Source organism: Plodia interpunctella, chromosome 4, assembly GCF_027563975.2.
Source record: "Plodia interpunctella isolate USDA-ARS_2022_Savannah chromosome 4, ilPloInte3.2, whole genome shotgun sequence".
Taxonomy (NCBI): domain Eukaryota; kingdom Metazoa; phylum Arthropoda; class Insecta; order Lepidoptera; family Pyralidae; genus Plodia; species Plodia interpunctella.
The window spans coordinates 8,180,387-8,198,387 of NC_071297.1; the positions used below are offsets into that span (position 1 = coordinate 8,180,387).

At 33.4% G+C, this 18,001-nt stretch overlaps 1 protein-coding gene across 1 annotated transcript; it reads left to right on the top strand.

The window, feature by feature from the left end:
- The first annotated feature begins 968 nt into the window (after positions 1–968).
- Tsp2A (Tetraspanin 2A) lies at positions 969–16,531 on the top strand. Its single transcript, XM_053744354.2, has 5 exons — positions 969–1,150; positions 11,738–11,935; positions 12,812–12,988; positions 14,666–14,851; positions 15,504–16,531. The coding sequence occupies exons 1-5, from the start codon at positions 1,046–1,048 to the stop codon at positions 15,582–15,584; spliced, it is 747 nt and encodes a 248-aa protein (XP_053600329.1). The 5' UTR covers positions 969–1,045; the 3' UTR covers positions 15,585–16,531.
- Positions 16,532–18,001: the final 1,470 nt, after the last annotated feature.

Consider the following 18,001-nt stretch of genomic DNA (forward strand, 5'->3'; position numbering starts at 1 on the left):
AAATGTATAAGTTTAATGTAAGAATGTGGGAAATCTGCTCCAAATGGTTGGTAGAATCATTTTTCATTCTATCATTTTATGAAATTTAATTTACCTGACTGTTCTTTACTGTCAGATAGGGAAACGTTTTTTTACATAATTTATTTTCATATATATTTCTTACAGACAACTACATCTCAAGTTTCCTTTCATGAGCCTCTACGCAGCGGTTTTAATGGCAAATTTAAAGTAATATTGGAAAGGAATTTTGAAATTTGTTTAAGTATATTGATTGTACAGAACTCTAACCAGAAACATGGAGGCCACAGTACAGTTAGTCGCGTGAAATTATTTGAAACAGGGTAAACCCGTAAATTATTAGCACGGCAGCACCGTCAACGAACTAAATGTGGAACTTAAACTTCTAGGACGCGCTTCGAATACAGAAATTTACCGATGCAAGTGTTAGATTTAGGGGGAAAGTCCGTGCGTGGGGATTTTCTAAAACATCGTACGTCTTCCTTATTTATGTTTACAGCTTATACCAGCCGCATCCATTTCCTATATAGTTTGAATCCGTTTACCGGATTTCGAACACGTTCCAGCGGAATCCCATATCGTTGGACTTGATATATTATAAGCGTTCGGCCACCCTTATAAAATTAATGCTGGAAAAGTTTGGTTATCGCAAAAATGATACAATGCGGATTATGATTCGGGTACCTTTATATATTTAGGCATACACAAAATAAACATAGCTGAGATTCCGAAAGTATTCGTACAATAAATTGTTTTGAAAAACATTGTTTGTACATGTGAAGCTAATAATTTATAGACGTTACCTAACCTCAATTATTAAAAAAAAATTACTAATTTGTTCTTTTCGCAATTTTAAACAATAAACAGGTGTGGCAATTCATATACTCGTATGGTTATCTCGGCAAACACAGATAACCTAGCTAGGTATAGATAAGTAATCATGGAGATAACAACCAGTTTTCGATCGAGCTTGTGACTGGACAGTTCGGTTTTTATTTTTTTCTGTGATTGTGTTGTTTTTTTCAAAATGGCCGGCGCTGGTAGTGGTGAGGGACGAGCATCGTCTGGAAAGCTGGAATCGCAAATCCATTGCATCAAATATACGTTGATGTGTTTCAATGTTGTCCTTTGGGTAAGTACTAAGTAACTCAACGTGGTTAATCATTTTACTGGAATGTTTATCACTGGTGTTGATGAGTCAGGCATCAGGTACTCTTGAATTTTCGTAATATTAGCTTATTAACTGTAAAACCCAAGATATATTTGGATGTAACTTGATATTTAAGAGCAAAAAAATCAAAAGTCTACATATTTGCCACTGCGTTACTTCTGTATTTTTTTATTTTTCTTATATTTCTACGTTATCTAGATACCTCTTGGTTGTACATTGTTTTGCAATTAATATTCAAATTTATTTTTTACCAAATATTTTAAACATTTATTTTTTCACAATACAACATAAATTAAATGTAATTAAACACTATCACGATAAAATATGCATCAAGATTTTGAAATGATTTTTTTTTATATTATAGAAAAGCACGCAACCTTCCTCAAAGGTTGGATTACGAGCACTTATTTTAAGCGCTTTCGTTCAAAAACCTTCATAATGAGCTATAACAACGAAGTGGCTATTACTGATAATGTTTTAGGTGGCACACCTATTATTTTCAGAGATTTTGTAAAAGATGATTAACAACATTCTAAAGTCGAAGTTAATTTGTCATTTATCTTCACTGCAACCTAATTGCACTATGCTAGAAATTGAGGAAACATGGCGGCGTGGGCTCCCGTCACTCCACATCCTGTCGCGGATGTCATACAAAGCGACTAAGGGACAGGGACTACTTGACAGTAGATTGGCAACAATAGCAGGTCCCTGGTTCGAATCCTACTCGTGCCACATGATTTTATATACCAATCTGACTTATGTATACTACTTTTCATAGACCACCTTCCGGTGAAGGAAAATATAAAGAGAAAAACTGCACACTGGTTTACAGTTTAAGTTCACAAGTGTGTATGCGATTATTTGTCACTAGACGCGGTATGTACCTAGTCCTTAAAGTCAGATCAATAAAATCAGACACCAGTATTATCAATTAACACTCTCGAAAAGAAGAAGATAGCATTCCCAAGGAGGGTTATAAAATCATAGCCAAATTAAGAAAAAAAAAAAAACGTTTATCACTAGCCGCGGTGTGTACCTAGTCCTTAAAGTCAGGTCAATAAAATCTGACACCAGTATTATCAATTAACATTCTCGAAAAGAAGAAGATAGCATTCCCTTTGCAGTTCATCTACAATTTCAATTGAATGATATGCACAACTATTGCATATTATTTGTATAAATAAAGTCTATAACTATTTTAATACAACATAACCTACAGAAAAAATTCGTTATCAGTAGATACCTGCCACTGATAAGCCACCTGCCCTGTTTTCCTAGTACTATACTGTCACACTTTGACTCATGGTTGTCAAACAAACATTAGTTGAAGTACATTAGTGATTGCGTACGTAGTAGCGGATATCCGTTTTCTATTCTTGAATTTGTCATAATTGAGACATCTCTTCTGATTGAGAATACTTTTAAAAAGCTTTAATTTAACTTGCAATGTATGTCCTTATGTCTATTCGGGTGGAATCTTGCATCTCAATATTTTTTTATATATTAGGACAAATCACACAGATTGAGCTAGCCCCAAAGTAAATTCTAGACTTGTGTTATGGGATACTAACTCATCGATACTATATTTTATAACAAATACATATATAGACAAGCATTCAAGACCCAGGCCAATCAGAAAAAGATCATTTTCCATCATGACCCGACCAGGGATCGAACCCGGTACCTCTCGGTTCAGAGGCAAGCACTTTACCACTGCAGCACCGAGGTCGTAAAAGATAAAGTGCAAGAATTTTTAACCGCGCAGCTTAATAGCTGAACCTTTTTACACACGTACAAATTTTCAGTTTTTATAGTTTGGATGATAATGCATTATTATGATAAGCATGACCTTATGGGGCACCTAGGAACGACCTCCAGACTTGGGAACTCCTCAACAATTACAATGATATTTTTGTAAAAAACGTATTAATTTGTTAATTGGCAATATATATTATGAAGGATCAAATAAGACAATATTTGTTGAAATCTGTCTCAGAATACGGAAAATAGACTATTGTCTAGTCTGTTTTACCAATCCAGTACAATTAAATTAGTAAAAATCTTTGAAAAAAAATATAAAAAAAAAATACATTTAATATTTAATTGCACGATTTTTTTTGCTGTTCTTAGACCATAAGTAAATTTTATTTCAGAAGTGCACTAGTGAAATCTTTATCTCTCTCAATATTCACTATAAGTCCAATTAATTCCTCTATTACTCGGATCCAAGTTGTTCTCACGAAATATAAGCAACGAGAATCGACACCACAATCTGAATTTGAATTCCAATTTGATCATAAACATGAACCAACTGGCATTCGTCTTGGCGGCAATCCAAAAGTCAATTATCGGAACCTGCTTCTAGGACTTCGGCAATTATTTCTCATTTGTGCTGGAAGGTTGGAACACCTTAACGAGAAGCCAGCCTGAGAACAGCTCTTGACGCCCACGGCTGCTGTGTTCCCTTTGCCACTACAAGAATGTTGCTATCTAGTGTGATTTTTAATTTGAATAAAATTATCTGACGCCTGTCTCAAATCTTGGTGATAGTTACTTACTTTTATCAAGGTTTGAGTGCAAAACAAGTTTAAGTATTTAAGTATTTTTAACTTTGTGGTTACTAAAATTAATATAGTAGCATTTTTAAGTAGCATTTTTAATACTGTATAGTAGCTAGAAAATTTTAATTAATCCAATGGTACTGTATTACATCGCAGAAATTTTCTACTTAAATTATATTAAATTATTACAAAAAGATGGTATAGTAACTGTCTGTGAATATTTTGTGATATACATTTCGTCACAAATCTCAGAAATACTATATGAAAAAACTTAGGTTTCATTTTTGGATATACAATAGAACCATATTTTGAACTACATCCATTATTCAACACAAACGAACGCTAAATAAATAAATAACAATCGTTAACAACTCGGACCGAATTATATAGGTACAAGAGAAACACACCAGCATTTTTGGCGTCACTCAAGCTCTCGTCTGTAGTGGTTGCGCTGTTCTGTAGTTTAATTTTGTAGTGCCCGTTATTCGGTGTTTAACATTTGTTTAATTGTCGCGTAAAATTTTAATGGCGGTTTTAATATTGCAGACCGGAAATGTGAAATTGCTTTTTTAGTTTCTTTTGTATAGTGGTAACAATTGTATTTTTGCTTTTTACCATATTTTTTATGACACACTAAAAGTAAAAAAAAAAACACTTTTAAAAATCAATCCTTTTTGTTTGATCTTCATTCTTTTATTTTAAATTAAATTTATCACTGGCCATTCGTATTTCATTTTATTTTTATTTTTTTTTCATCTAAAAAACTAAGCACAATTTGTTAAACCTATTTACTTTACAGGTATTCTATTATTGATTCCCTTATAAGTAACCTATTTTAAAATGACAATACAATTCCGTTTCCTATCAGTGGTCGTAACCCACACGTTTCTCCATTGTGATGTCAACAAACAAGTAACGTCCAAAGCCCTACAAGTTTATCACGTGTCCTCACTTTGTTCGCGCGAGATGCAGCTGAAGCGAGCAATGGTCAATATTTTTCAAGTTTATTTCTCGATCGAAGCAGTTCGCACATATTGTGCCTCTACAGCTGTGTCACTTTGTCCTGCCTTCCACGGGGATGTACATATAAATATATAGAAAGCTGTTTTAGAGTTGGATTATCTCGTTTATGTATTTTACTTTATTACAAAAAATTGAAAAGTCGAACTGAGATTTTTTCTTTTCTCGTTCAATTAAACAAACATCTGGTTGTACTGAATTATTTAGTGGTATGTTTGCACGGCCAAGTTTTCATTATGATCATTGGAAAATGTATCCGCTGCTGGGGTAATGGCCTTCCTAATGGATGGATAATGAGTAACAGCAATGTCCCACCACGCGAGCTAATTACTTGTTGTTGGTTTGTTTTAGGTTTTAACGATTGTATTTGCAACTTGTTTTTTTTTTTTTTGCGAAGTCTCGGCTGTATCTGCAACTTGCTTTTGCAGAGATAATATATTTTTGGTCACCCATCTATTGACCGACCATTGCGAATGTAGCTCAAATTCAGCTACCGCGAGTTGCGGCGAGGTCAATCGTGCGAACTACTGCGCCCTTGAACTCCACACAACTGTTAAGTTTTCTCATTGTATATGCGATAGGTTACACCATAGACATAGAAAAAGGAAAATGTCGTACATATTTTTTTCTATTAACTATACAATCTGATAGTCGGATGGACTTAGAAATTTTGACAAATGATGGAGGAAAAAGACCAGAGAGAGATATATATGGAAAGAGAGTGGGGAGACTTTTGCCCAGCAGTGGGACTTAAAAAACAATCTACCAAATATCCATGTGAAGAGCTATCATAATAAAAGTTTGTGGAATGACTAGCCGCGCTATATTAACTTAGTTTCTGTAAGATTTTCTGAATATACAAATTACACAGGATGATATAGGATAAAGATGGTAAAATAAACATCCTTTTTTGTTTATAATTAAAGTAATTAATTAAGAGAACCGTTGTCCAGTGAGCTGCGGTATCTAGATTTACTGCGGCACCGCGTGCGCCTAATGTCTTCATTCTACACAACTTTAGCCGGTAATTCTGTATATTATGTACTAGTTGCGCCACACAGCTTCATTCTTATGAGTAAAGCTGTTAAATAATAATCTTGTTCATCCGACTACAAATATTTCACCTTAATATTTTACCATAATTAAACAGATGAAGCCAAAAAAATGTTATAAGAATTTTTTTTTACAATCATAAAATTTAATTGGCAATGTAATATTGAGGGTAACTTTATTGATTCGAGTGGAATTTTGCAACTCAATTTTTACCCGATTGCAATTTTGTATACAAATTTATTTTACATGACCATGCATTATTATGTTTACATGATCTGATGGTGGTCCAGCTCAGAATTGGCTTCTAACGAGAGAACTCCTTAACGGTTTTCTACTCGAACATGTAGTTTGTTACGCGTTGAATGTAACAAGATCTCAAAAACTTATTAAAAATTTGCATTCTTGTTGTGAAAACTTGTTTTGAAGTTTTCACTTAGGTACTAGATTAACTTTTTAAATATCAGTCTTTAATATTCTTCCAGACAGACAAGTAGCGAAAAATTTAATTCTCATTACACTTTGATAGAAAGTGAGGACAGTAAAGTCCATTAAAAGACTGGTAGGCGAAAATTAAAACTTTTACCTGAGCCAAGAACTTATGCGACGTAAAAAGTGAAAAAAAAATTGTCGAGAATTTGCTCCGTTGCACATTCATTTAGGTAATTACACGGTTGGAGAAACTTCAATGGGAATACAGAATTATTTCTTTGCGAAATATTTTCCTTGGAACAATCAAGTATGTGATTATCTCAGTCATTCTTTATCACTGAAAAAAATTATTTTAATTACAATGCAATTAATACAAATAATAATTAACGACAAACATAACAAACACCTTCGACATACTGTCCAATGTTTAAAGGTTCCCACTCTGTCGCACTGGCCGGATTTTCTCTACATATAGCCATGAATATCCTCACTTTCATACTTTGTTTGGTACCCTGGTTCAAAAACCAGGTACAGTCAACAGCACATCAAGTTACCCTGCACGAACCTCTATGGCGTGGTAATAGTGATGAGTTTGCAATGAATATGGGTTGCTGTACCAAACAGAGCGAAAATCAAAGCCGCGTTCTAACTCATTTACAAACTAAGCTTCTGTAACATCAAAGGCTAACTCTCCCATCAGATACTGAAACAAAGTCACACTGATTCTCATTAATAAATATGCATGTAAACGTGTCTGTGTATCAGGCGCCGACATTCAAAGAAAAAGCTATAGAAACAAGGGAGGACTTGAGTTTCAGTATATTTGCTGAGTCGGCCGGCGTCTCATTCCATTTACGAAATTTATTTTCCCACAATCTCCCCGTAAACTCGGGGGCTAAGTCGAGGGGCGTGCACCTAAAGGCCAAGTCACACTGGAAACCAGACGCTATATTTTTAGACTACTGTTAGGCGAAGTGGTCTGCCGAATACGTCTTAATTTTACAATTCTATTTTCAATTTACTTAGGCAATGCTATAATTGCTCTGTCGGATTTAGTTCTACCGACCTGCGGAAATCGGAAGAATAATTATTTGTAATTAGATAAATGGACATAAATCTGACTTTGTTACAAAAATCCTATATTTTAGCTTTGTGAATGGTGCAATAAAGAGTTCATCTATTCTATCTATGTGGCTCAAACCTAAAAAATAATTCCAACTCTTATGATTGCCGTACATTATGAAATAACTGAGCTCCGTAGCACAAAAAATGATTTTCAATTTAAATGTAATTCCGAATCTTTGCGGGGACCACCGGTCGTACCTATTTCTAAATTCTTTCAAGTTTTATGTTGCCTTAGGAGATTTATTTGAATGTTCAATCCGTTTGGGTTTGGGTAAAGTAATGAAAATATTCGATAAATAAAAAACCCATTTGAAATTCAACGGGAAGACAAAAAACCTCCCGGTTTTTTCAAATGAGTTAGGTATTCGTTAACGCCACACGATAATACGAAAAAAAATGTTATAATAAGTTATAAACATACTGAGTATGTTTATAACTATTCTAAGCCTATTTCTTTTCGATGTGTAACATAACATTATTACTGAATTCATTCTTGAAAATATCCTTGTATAGTTTAAGAGGTCGGTAACGTGTGGATTAAATAAGTAGTCGTTAAGAATACAAGCAAAACATTTTCGGTATCATCAAAACAAACATAACTTAGGTAAACAGAAAGAACAGATTGCATTAATCTCATCTCAGCTGTCAATCTGTGATGTAAAAGACGAATTTATCACAAGAAACGCGTGGAATAGATAGTACCTTCCATGTAAGATATTCAAATCCCTTAAGTGCACGCTGCGGTTGAATTGCGCGAAAAAGTCCCATTTCGGAGCATTGTAAAACTCGTTATTATTCCTTCGCAGGTGCCCCTTGAGGTGCAATTGGAATCGCGAGTGACGTTTGAGATACGCCCTATAATAGTTTTCAAAACGGTTTTTGTGAAGAATTGAACGGATTAGTGTCGTTTTGTGACCTTTATATTATTAGGAATTCAATGTAGTGTACATCTACGTATTCGGATGATAAATAATGTGTCTATAATATTTTATTACTTGCGTTCACTATATACAACATATGATTTAATATAAGTAGTATTTCATGGTCTTTATACAGATGTGATATATAATATTATAATATAAATAATGTTTTTTTAAGTACTTAGCAATCTACTAAAATGTAATAGTATGTAGCTGCTATATACTTTAATTAAAATAAATGAATTAATCCACATCAGAATGTAGACTGTGAATCAATGAATAAAACATGTTCCTCTAGAAATCTAAAAATAGTTCAAAACTTATTCCGATAAAGCATCAATTGGTGACATATTACAAGACCATCTTCGCCATATCTTCATACTACGTAATATAAAGGTGTACTGAAGAGGGAAGCAAACGAGCGCAGGCGGGCATTTTACGACATCGTAAATTTTTAACATTCTAAAAAAGTCTTTTGGCCCCGCCACAGGCAGTCGGAGCGGAAGTACACAGAATTTTCGTGTAAAATGAACGAATTAAGTTCCACACCGCATTAACCACTTATTACGTTTTGTGAATTTTACGTTTTCTCACTCGCAATGAAACTAGGGGCAATTATGACTTTGACACTTTTATTTGATTACCTTAAATGTTAATTTAAGTGTTTTTTTTAATAATGTTTTATGTCCGACTATAAGTTTCTATTACACTCATCCTAATCCTAACATCCTAATTTTATAAATGCGAAAGTAAGTTTGTTTGTTACTTCTTCACGCTCTATCTACTCAACCAATCTTCTTGAAATTTTGCATACATATTAACGCGGACGAAGCCGCAGGCAACAGCTGGTAGATATTATACGTATATGTCAGTGTTCTGAAAACGAAGGATGACGAAGACCGTGCGAAATCGGGAAGGACCCAGTCACCGACGCTTTATCACCGACGCTTTATAACTGAAGAAAGACCCTGATGATAAAAATAATTATTTTTTACAATTATTATCATTTCTAGACAAAATAATAGCTTTATTAGAAAAATTCTTCGCATTTCTGTTCAATTCGGTTGTGATTATGATAGTTTTTGAGATACAATCTATTTCGCGGTATCTGACATTTTCTATAACAGACATTCTTGAGTAAACTTTCTGCATCATTTAGTTAATGGATGTGTTGTCTTACATTTTGGGAAAATAATGATGTATGATGGTCTGGAAGTACATTATTGACGGTATCAATGGCGGAGACTAAAAGCTTTTGTTGATATAGATCATTGAGCTCACTTCCAAGAATTAGATGACTTTTATGGGTCTCTGATAAGTTATTGAAGGCTATTATTTTGTATGACTCAAAGAAAAAAAGTTCGTTGTTATGAGTTATGTATAAATGCTAAATGAAATATACTTTATTAGTTCATATGTAAAGTGCATTTACATAAATGTTAATATACAAAAAAAATGTCTCATTTTATGTAATAATAAATTATTAACCTTTATTTTTTAGCACATCTTTTACCACAATTACAAGGAACGTTGCACAAAAAAGTAAATTTTCAAATGTACGAGTAGCATGTTATTAGGCAAAACCAAGGAAAAATCCAATAGGTATAACCAATTTAAACATAGAAAAAGCATACTTAATCCAATCCTATTCCAATCTTAGAAGGAGGTTTTGGCGACCACTTGACTGTCCCAAACGGGTCCCAAACCATAGAACAAAAGAAAACTTGCAAAAACATTTAATTGGATGTCCCATATGACAGCAGATAAATGTGTTTTAGTACAAAAGGAATTTATATTGCTAATACACCGGACCAATTGCTCTCTGGTCCCTAGAGGCGAACCAGCAAAAGTCTATTACAAACAAAGAACCGACATGAAAGGTTAAATATTGTAAAAGTTGGAATAAGGAACAGAACTTTCTTACTGAATAGATGCTCTATAATTTGTCATGTGTACAGCGTGTTCTCGCTCGTAGAAATATTAAATTTCTAAGAATTTTAATTTATTTCTCTACTTCTTGAAATTTTTGCCTTTGCATTACGTTTCCCCTTAATAGTTATAATATGAAACTATACATTTAATACATTAGGACAAATCACTTAGATTTAGTTAGCCCCTAAGTATGTTCGAAACTTGTGTTATGAGATACTAACTCAGCGATACTATATTCTATAACATATACTATATATGAACATCCCAGAGGCAATTTGAAAAAGATCATTTTCCATGTTGACCTGACCGGGTTTCGAACCTGGGACCTCCAGTGTAGCAGTCCGGCATGGTGACCATTAGGCCACGGATGTCGTCAAATTGATTGCATTATATGTATTTTAAGCAAGGTTTGAAAATTTGTATGGACTTTTGCAGCCGAGGGGATAGATGCAGAGGTTCGATTTATGATACATCCTACTCATATTGCAAATGCAAATGTTTGGATATGGGTGTGTATTTCGATGAAATTTTATACATGGAAAGAATATATCCTGAAATAGCATATAGGGCACATAAAATCCAGAATCTTCTATGGTAGTGAAGCCCCGGGGTGCATCTGACAAATATTTTGTGATAACGTTCAATTCAAAGGAAATAAAATGTAATAAGTGTATATTCATATTAATCTCCAAATTAATATTATCATTATTGTTATCATTGCTTATTTACAGCCAATAATAGAATACTATATATTCTATGAAAAATTGCAAAATTTTGGCGAATAAAATATTTTTTTCACTAAAATTTTGCAACACCCTATAAAAATATATTTACCTAGTCAGAAAATATTATCAAAACAACTCGCTCGCCTTTTATCTGCAGCTATTTGGGAGGCAAAAACAAAGCTATTATAAGCAATCCGCCGATCTGGCTTTGTATTATCTGCTGAATATCTCCTGAACAAGTTGATGGCACACTCTCAGCATTAATGAGATTATAAAACTTTCGTCTTGGACATAAATACACCCCGGTTTTTATTACTTTCACTACTTTCAGGTCTCCGTCTGAATACAATATCATTGACATCATGTCAGAACTTTACGTTATTTATAATAAAGAAATTATAATTTAAAAAAAATCTCAATTTGAATAAAGACCATAATGTTAAAGGTTCCTAGCTACGAAGTAAAGTTCTCCGTTTTAACTTACCATGACAGCTGATCGTAAATTTTCTAAAAACAACCAAGCAATCTGTATTATATTAATCTGAAAGATTTGAGCCAGCAATTGAATTAAAAATAAGTATTTAAAAAATATTTTTAACAACAAAGATATTTTCTGTGGCTATGGACATCAGCATTATACTTGCAATTCTTCTTCTTCTTTTCGATAGTTATTTATATTGTTTGAAACCAGTATGTGGCCACTGCAATTAACATATTTGCAATTGCTATTAAATTGCTTAAATATAAATAATATGGTCTAATAGTCTTCCCATTTATTTCCAGTTATTCGGCGTGTCAATATTTGCACTATGTCTATGGATCCTCATCGAGCCTGGCTTCAACGAGTGGATGTCCACCCTTAGTCTCCAGAAATACTTCATCGGCATCTACATCATTCTAATCGCTGCATTGATTGTCATGGTCGTCGCTTTCCTTGGATGCGGTTCTGCGCTTATGGAAAACATCCAATTGTTGTATGCGGTATGTAATTAAAACCTTCAAAAATATATGTATTATATTATATATATTGTAGTATATTGGATGTATTATATATATTGTACCTATATATGTATTATATATATTGTAGTATATTGGAACACAATTACTGGCATTTGAAAATATAAATATCTTTAACAAAGAAATTACTTATTTTCTATGTGGATATTTTTTCTTTTATTTCTCCGTTTTATTCATCAAAAACACGACTCTGGTTTCTATCAGAGTCACGTGTGCATTGTAAGGACAAAACATACGAGTATAATATATGAAAACATACCCTATAAAAATATAGGTATCACAAATATCTACCTGATCTCCGTATCTCTGTAAACTCACGAAACTCTTATGAATGCATATGAAGTCTAATATGAACTGTGAAACTATTTGAATTATTCAGTCCCAAAAATTCACTGGGACTCCAGAACTAATTGAAAAACTGTCCATCCAGTCTGTAATTGACATTTCTAGTTTGAGTTACAAAACTGCAAAATTCACAAGCTGACTTTGCAAACATAACTCTCATTGTAGGAATGCTGCCTGAATATTTAGGTAGATAAATTACACATATTCAGTAATTTTCACTTCACTTTATTTACATAGCATGATGTAAACCTGGAAATTAATACATAATACAAATATAAAGATATATAATATAAAGATTCAAATTGGAGGTATACTTTTGTGTTCGGTTTTGGTATCAAAAGGTCACTGATCGTCTCCAAATCTTGGTATAAAAAAAAAATATCAATAGATGTTTTACTTACATCTTTGGATAAAATGAATCTGGTATGGTTTTCTCTTTCTCACTTATTTTTACCTTATTCATTACAATTTATGCATTATTTATTCAATTTGCAGTATATCGGATCACAAATCGCGACATTTGTGTTCGGCCTCGTCGGAGCCTGCGTGGTTTTGGACTTCTCCACATATGACTCCAGTATACAGCCGCTTATCAAGGACGTCATCACTAGACTCATTAACAACCCACAGCACGAAGACAGCAGGAACATTCTGAGGATGGTGCAGGAAGGTGTAAGTAACTGCGTTATATTCTGTTCTCATCTCAACCTATCACTTCAGCGTATAGTTCCTGATCATGGGCGTCATCATCAGACTCATTATTTAAGGAGGCAGTCTTAATTCACATTTAGGCTAGTTGATAAATATTTGTTTTGATGACTATTCGAAGTATAGTAATAGAAACGCTATTAAAAAATACTGTGATAATGACAATCCTTTCAAAGATATAACAAAAATAAAATGACACACTTTTGGACTCGTCTAAATGCTTCATACTAAATGATACGTAGAATTGACGTCACAACTTGCTGAAATGTTCGCAAAGAAAGCTATGTTTGTTCGACAGCAACATTAAATATACGACTTTCCAACCAACTTTGAATCTTCGTATATTCATAAAAATCCAGCTGCATTGTCTATGAGTTATCACAATTATCCTAAATATATGTATTTTACCTAGATTATACATTTTTTTTACATTTCTGACCTTGTCATCCTATTATCAAAAATGCAATGCAAATACAAATGTTTACACCTTTTAATAATTTTTTGTCTGAATTTGAATTGATTTTTTTAAATACATTCTCTAATACTCGTTCTTCACACAAAATCACTTGTAATCCACAATATTGCCTCCCGGAGATTTGTCCGCAACAGCAAACAAAACAGATTTCACAACTGTACATGGAAAAGTTGTCCGTATTTTTTCCAGTCTCTCTCCATTTTTCTGTGAAACTCTCAATGTTTTTCCAGCGTAAAATGTTACTAAAAGCATTCTAAATATTTTTAATCCCTTAGTTTGGCGGGATTTTGTTATTGGGGTGCACTCGATTCATGTCCGAGTGAACATGCGCAAAACCATTTTATACGTTCCATATCATCCTTTCACTGCCTCTAAGAATAAACATGCAAGGTTTATACTGCTAGAAAATGAAACTCTTATTATATATGATATTTTAGTAAAATACTATAATTTTTCATTTTTACGTATTTATTACATATATTGGCACAAGTAATTTTTAACCCTTAAAATTTTAACAATTAATTTATTACAAGTTAGCTTTTTTTAATACCAATCTTTGAGTCACACCAAATCCTTAAAAGCCAACGCTGAATCTGTTTTGTTTTTGCAAATTTTTGTTTATTCTTTTCTGGATGGTTCGTTAGATTGATACTGTCGCATTTTTTATTTTCATTTTTGTTGATTTATGGTCCGTCGGTGTTGTGAATTGTCCGAGGAAAAGTCATAGATTTTTAGATTTTTAATTTGATTACAGATGCATGGAGTTTGAGTACAATCAAACAAAAATCCTATAAAGTTATTAAAATTGTATTTATTTCAAATTTTTACTAACCCTTAAGACTAACTAGAAAATGTTCTAATGAATGAACATCTTGTGACGAGGGATGATCGTAACACTGATGATCTAATTGAATAGCTAAAAATCTTTCCAAGAAGTTGTCACAGATATTTTGAAAATCTTGAATAAACCTCAGTTGCACCAGTCAACTAAAACATGCACACAACAACGCAAAGTTAAAATTAGCGTCGATTAGGTAGAATAGTAAATATACCGGGCGCTGGTTAAAGTTAACAACAAAGTTGACTGGTATAACTGGAGGTAAGTATACTCAGAGGTAAGAATACGAAAAGATACCTAATTCATTAAAAAAAATATCTATTTTCAGATTGGTTGCTGCGGAGCTGACGGCGCCATGGACTACATCAATCTGAACAAGCCTTTACCGTCAGAATGTCGGGACTCTGTTACAGGCAACACCTTCTTCCACGGCTGCGTTGACGAACTTACGTGGTACCTGGAGGGCAAGACTGGCTGGTTAGCTGGCATTGTGTTAGCATGCTGTATGATCGCGGTAAGTTTGTTTTTAAATTATATTTTGTTACTGTTACTGGCAGTACTGTACTGGTAATTCTATTATAGTTGGGTGTCCGAACTCACGTAGTACCTGCACTGAAAAAAAAGATTATTAACATATACCAAAAAATGTTAAAACTCAATATAAATATTCAAACAAGTCATGGGTCAGTTTAATCAAATCTTGATATTATTATTATCAACGACCCTTTGTGCATTTGACTAAGACTTGATAATCTCAATTAAATTTATGATAATCTCAATTTTATTTTTTATGTTGACTATAACATTGTCACATCCATGGAAGCCAACACAACCCTGCTAACTGGCATTGTGTTGATACATTATTTAAATATGTAGTTCATACATTATTTAAATATGTAGTTTGAGTCATGAGAGCTTTTTGTACTTATATGAACTTTTACAGATGCAGTAAGTCTAGTAAATGAACTAGCAAATGTAAATGCACACCAATATTTGAAAAGTATGTTGTATTATCTGCATGCAGAATTAACTTATTAGGAAAAAATATTTAAGTTATGACGTTTTCTCACAAAGCCATGGAAAAGCGCAAAAATAATAACTAAAATTAGCTACAAGTCTGTCTGTACGTACAGTACCGAAATCAATTAACCAACCCATGTTCACAGGTAATCAATGCCGTCATGTCGTTAATCCTCATACAAGCTGTCAACAAGGAGCAGGAGGAACTCGAACAGTACAAGAATTAGAATTGTCTAACGCTAATTAGGGCTCCGGATTGCTCCGTCATGGTCCGTTGCGTGGATCTAGCGCGTTGCCGCTCCGATGTTGCTCCACTATTTATATGTATATGTGTCGTGCATCGATGTATAAAACTACATACAATTTCTGTATTGATCCGTCGACGGACGTCAACGCAACGGAGCACGACAATAGAACCGGATCTGTAGTTAGTGTGAGTTATACCGTTAAATTTGACGTTGACGACGCCAGTAAAAATGGCGTGCCGCTGGCGTTTTTCTGCGCACGGTAAAGTGAAACTTCAAACTTGACGGTGCAACCCACTCTTATCGTCTAAATTAAAATGACCCGCTTCACTATCGCAATTTACGTCTACAATTTAATATGAAAATTTTACATGCGGTATGGGTCGTTTATACTTAGACAGGCTATAATTGTACTTTCGATAGCAATTTAGACAATATATTTAGACAATATATTATATATTGTGATTATTAGAGAAAAGAAATTGTGCTTTACATGGAGATTTTTAGTAAACAAAAACTTATATACTGTACTAAAATAAATGTATTTATTTTGCTGTATTATTATATACTTAATTAATGTACGTCAAATATAATAAAAAATGAGATGGATACTTAGACATAAGTTCGTAGTATAAATGTTTTATATATTTTTAAATTAAGTGAGATGCTTATATTTTTGTCTATTAAAATTCATAATGACTTGCACAGGACTTCACTAGGTTATTTTTAAATCTAAAATAAAATTAATCTAATGTTATTTGAAAACCATACAAATGAAAAACCACACAAAAAAAAAAACAATGAAACCATACAAAGCTTCATTCGAACGGAAATATATATTTTTAGCTTTATATCGAAATAAAATGTCCAACCACCGTATTATTATTAAGATTTAATTAATTAATAAAGATTTATTTTTATCACAAATAAAATTACTGTTATTGTATTTCCAATGCTAGGACACAGACCTTCCATATGGATGGATAAGGAGTATAGACGATGACCTAACGCGGGCCCTTTGCGGGTTGGCTGGTTTCAAAGACTGCAATTCAACCGTGCCTTCCGAAGCACAGAGGAGTTCAAGACAAAAATAATACACGGAAGGGATTTCTTTTGAACTTAGTAGATCCCTTGTACTTTGTTTATTGTATACTTTTTCTGTAATTTTTATGTGTACATAAACCTATAAATAAATAAATAAATATATTTTTCGTCACCTATTCAATGACCGACCATTGTGAGAGTGACTTAAATACCAGCATCACCGGTCAAGCGAGCTGACCACTGCGTCATTGTGCTCCTTATAGGTATCTAATTCAAATTGATTTTCATCTTGTCAACAAAAATATCTCAATGAGAATACAATAATAAAGCACTTTATTTCCAAAATTGCTACAATAGTTACTTATGTAGTTTTGTGTTTCACTTATATATAAGTACAAAACAAAATCTCTCGCGATTCGATGAGCCTCTTGGCATATATTTCTCCTCCATTTCTCTCCATTATACCCTGTCCTCGGCAACTCTTGTCCAATATGGTCCAGGGTTAAACGGATGTCATCCCTCCATCCCGTTTTCGGTCGTCCCTGTCTTCTGTTATCTCCTCTTGGGTACCATTCAAATCAAATGAAATGAAATCAAAAATTCTTTATTTTCTCCACAATCTTAAAATGGTGTAATCTAGGTGCCCGAACTAAGCAGAGCCTGTATTTCAGTACACCAGCCTCTCCCCGCCTGGAGTAAGACTAAAGTACAATTACTAAAGAGAGCATTGAGAAAGGAGATCTTATAATATATATTGCGGAGCTTGTACGGTGGTTAGAAATTATTTAAATAATAGATATATGATAATAGAATAGATAAATAAATGAAAAAGACTAGGAGTGTTAGGTTATAGGCTGTATCAGATCTGCAGTCTCATTGTAGTTGGGTTTGTATGTACCATTGGGTTTCCTTCTTGCTCCATTTATTTGTTTTGTTGGTGTCCTATCCAGCTCCACTTTAAATGTTCTATACGGGTTTTTATTTCTGCTAAAAGTGTATATAGATGAATTTTAAAAAATTCAAACGCATGCGATAAACTTATAACAGAATACCTTTATGTATTATTCAGCAAGTGCAGTTACACTTTGCATGTTATTCTTAGGTGAATTGAATGCATTTGAATTAATCTGCAACATTTTGCATTTAAAATTTTTTAGAGAAAAATATCTTTCTTGGAATTATTTTTATTTACATATTTTAACTTTGATACAGGCTAGGTACCGATATAGCCCCTTGCTAAAAAATAATTTGACCAAAATCGGTTCAGCCGTTTGACTGCTACGTTGCCACGGAAAGAAATGTGGCACGAGTAGGATTCGAACCTGGAAACTTTCGAACTCAGGCGGACGGTATTA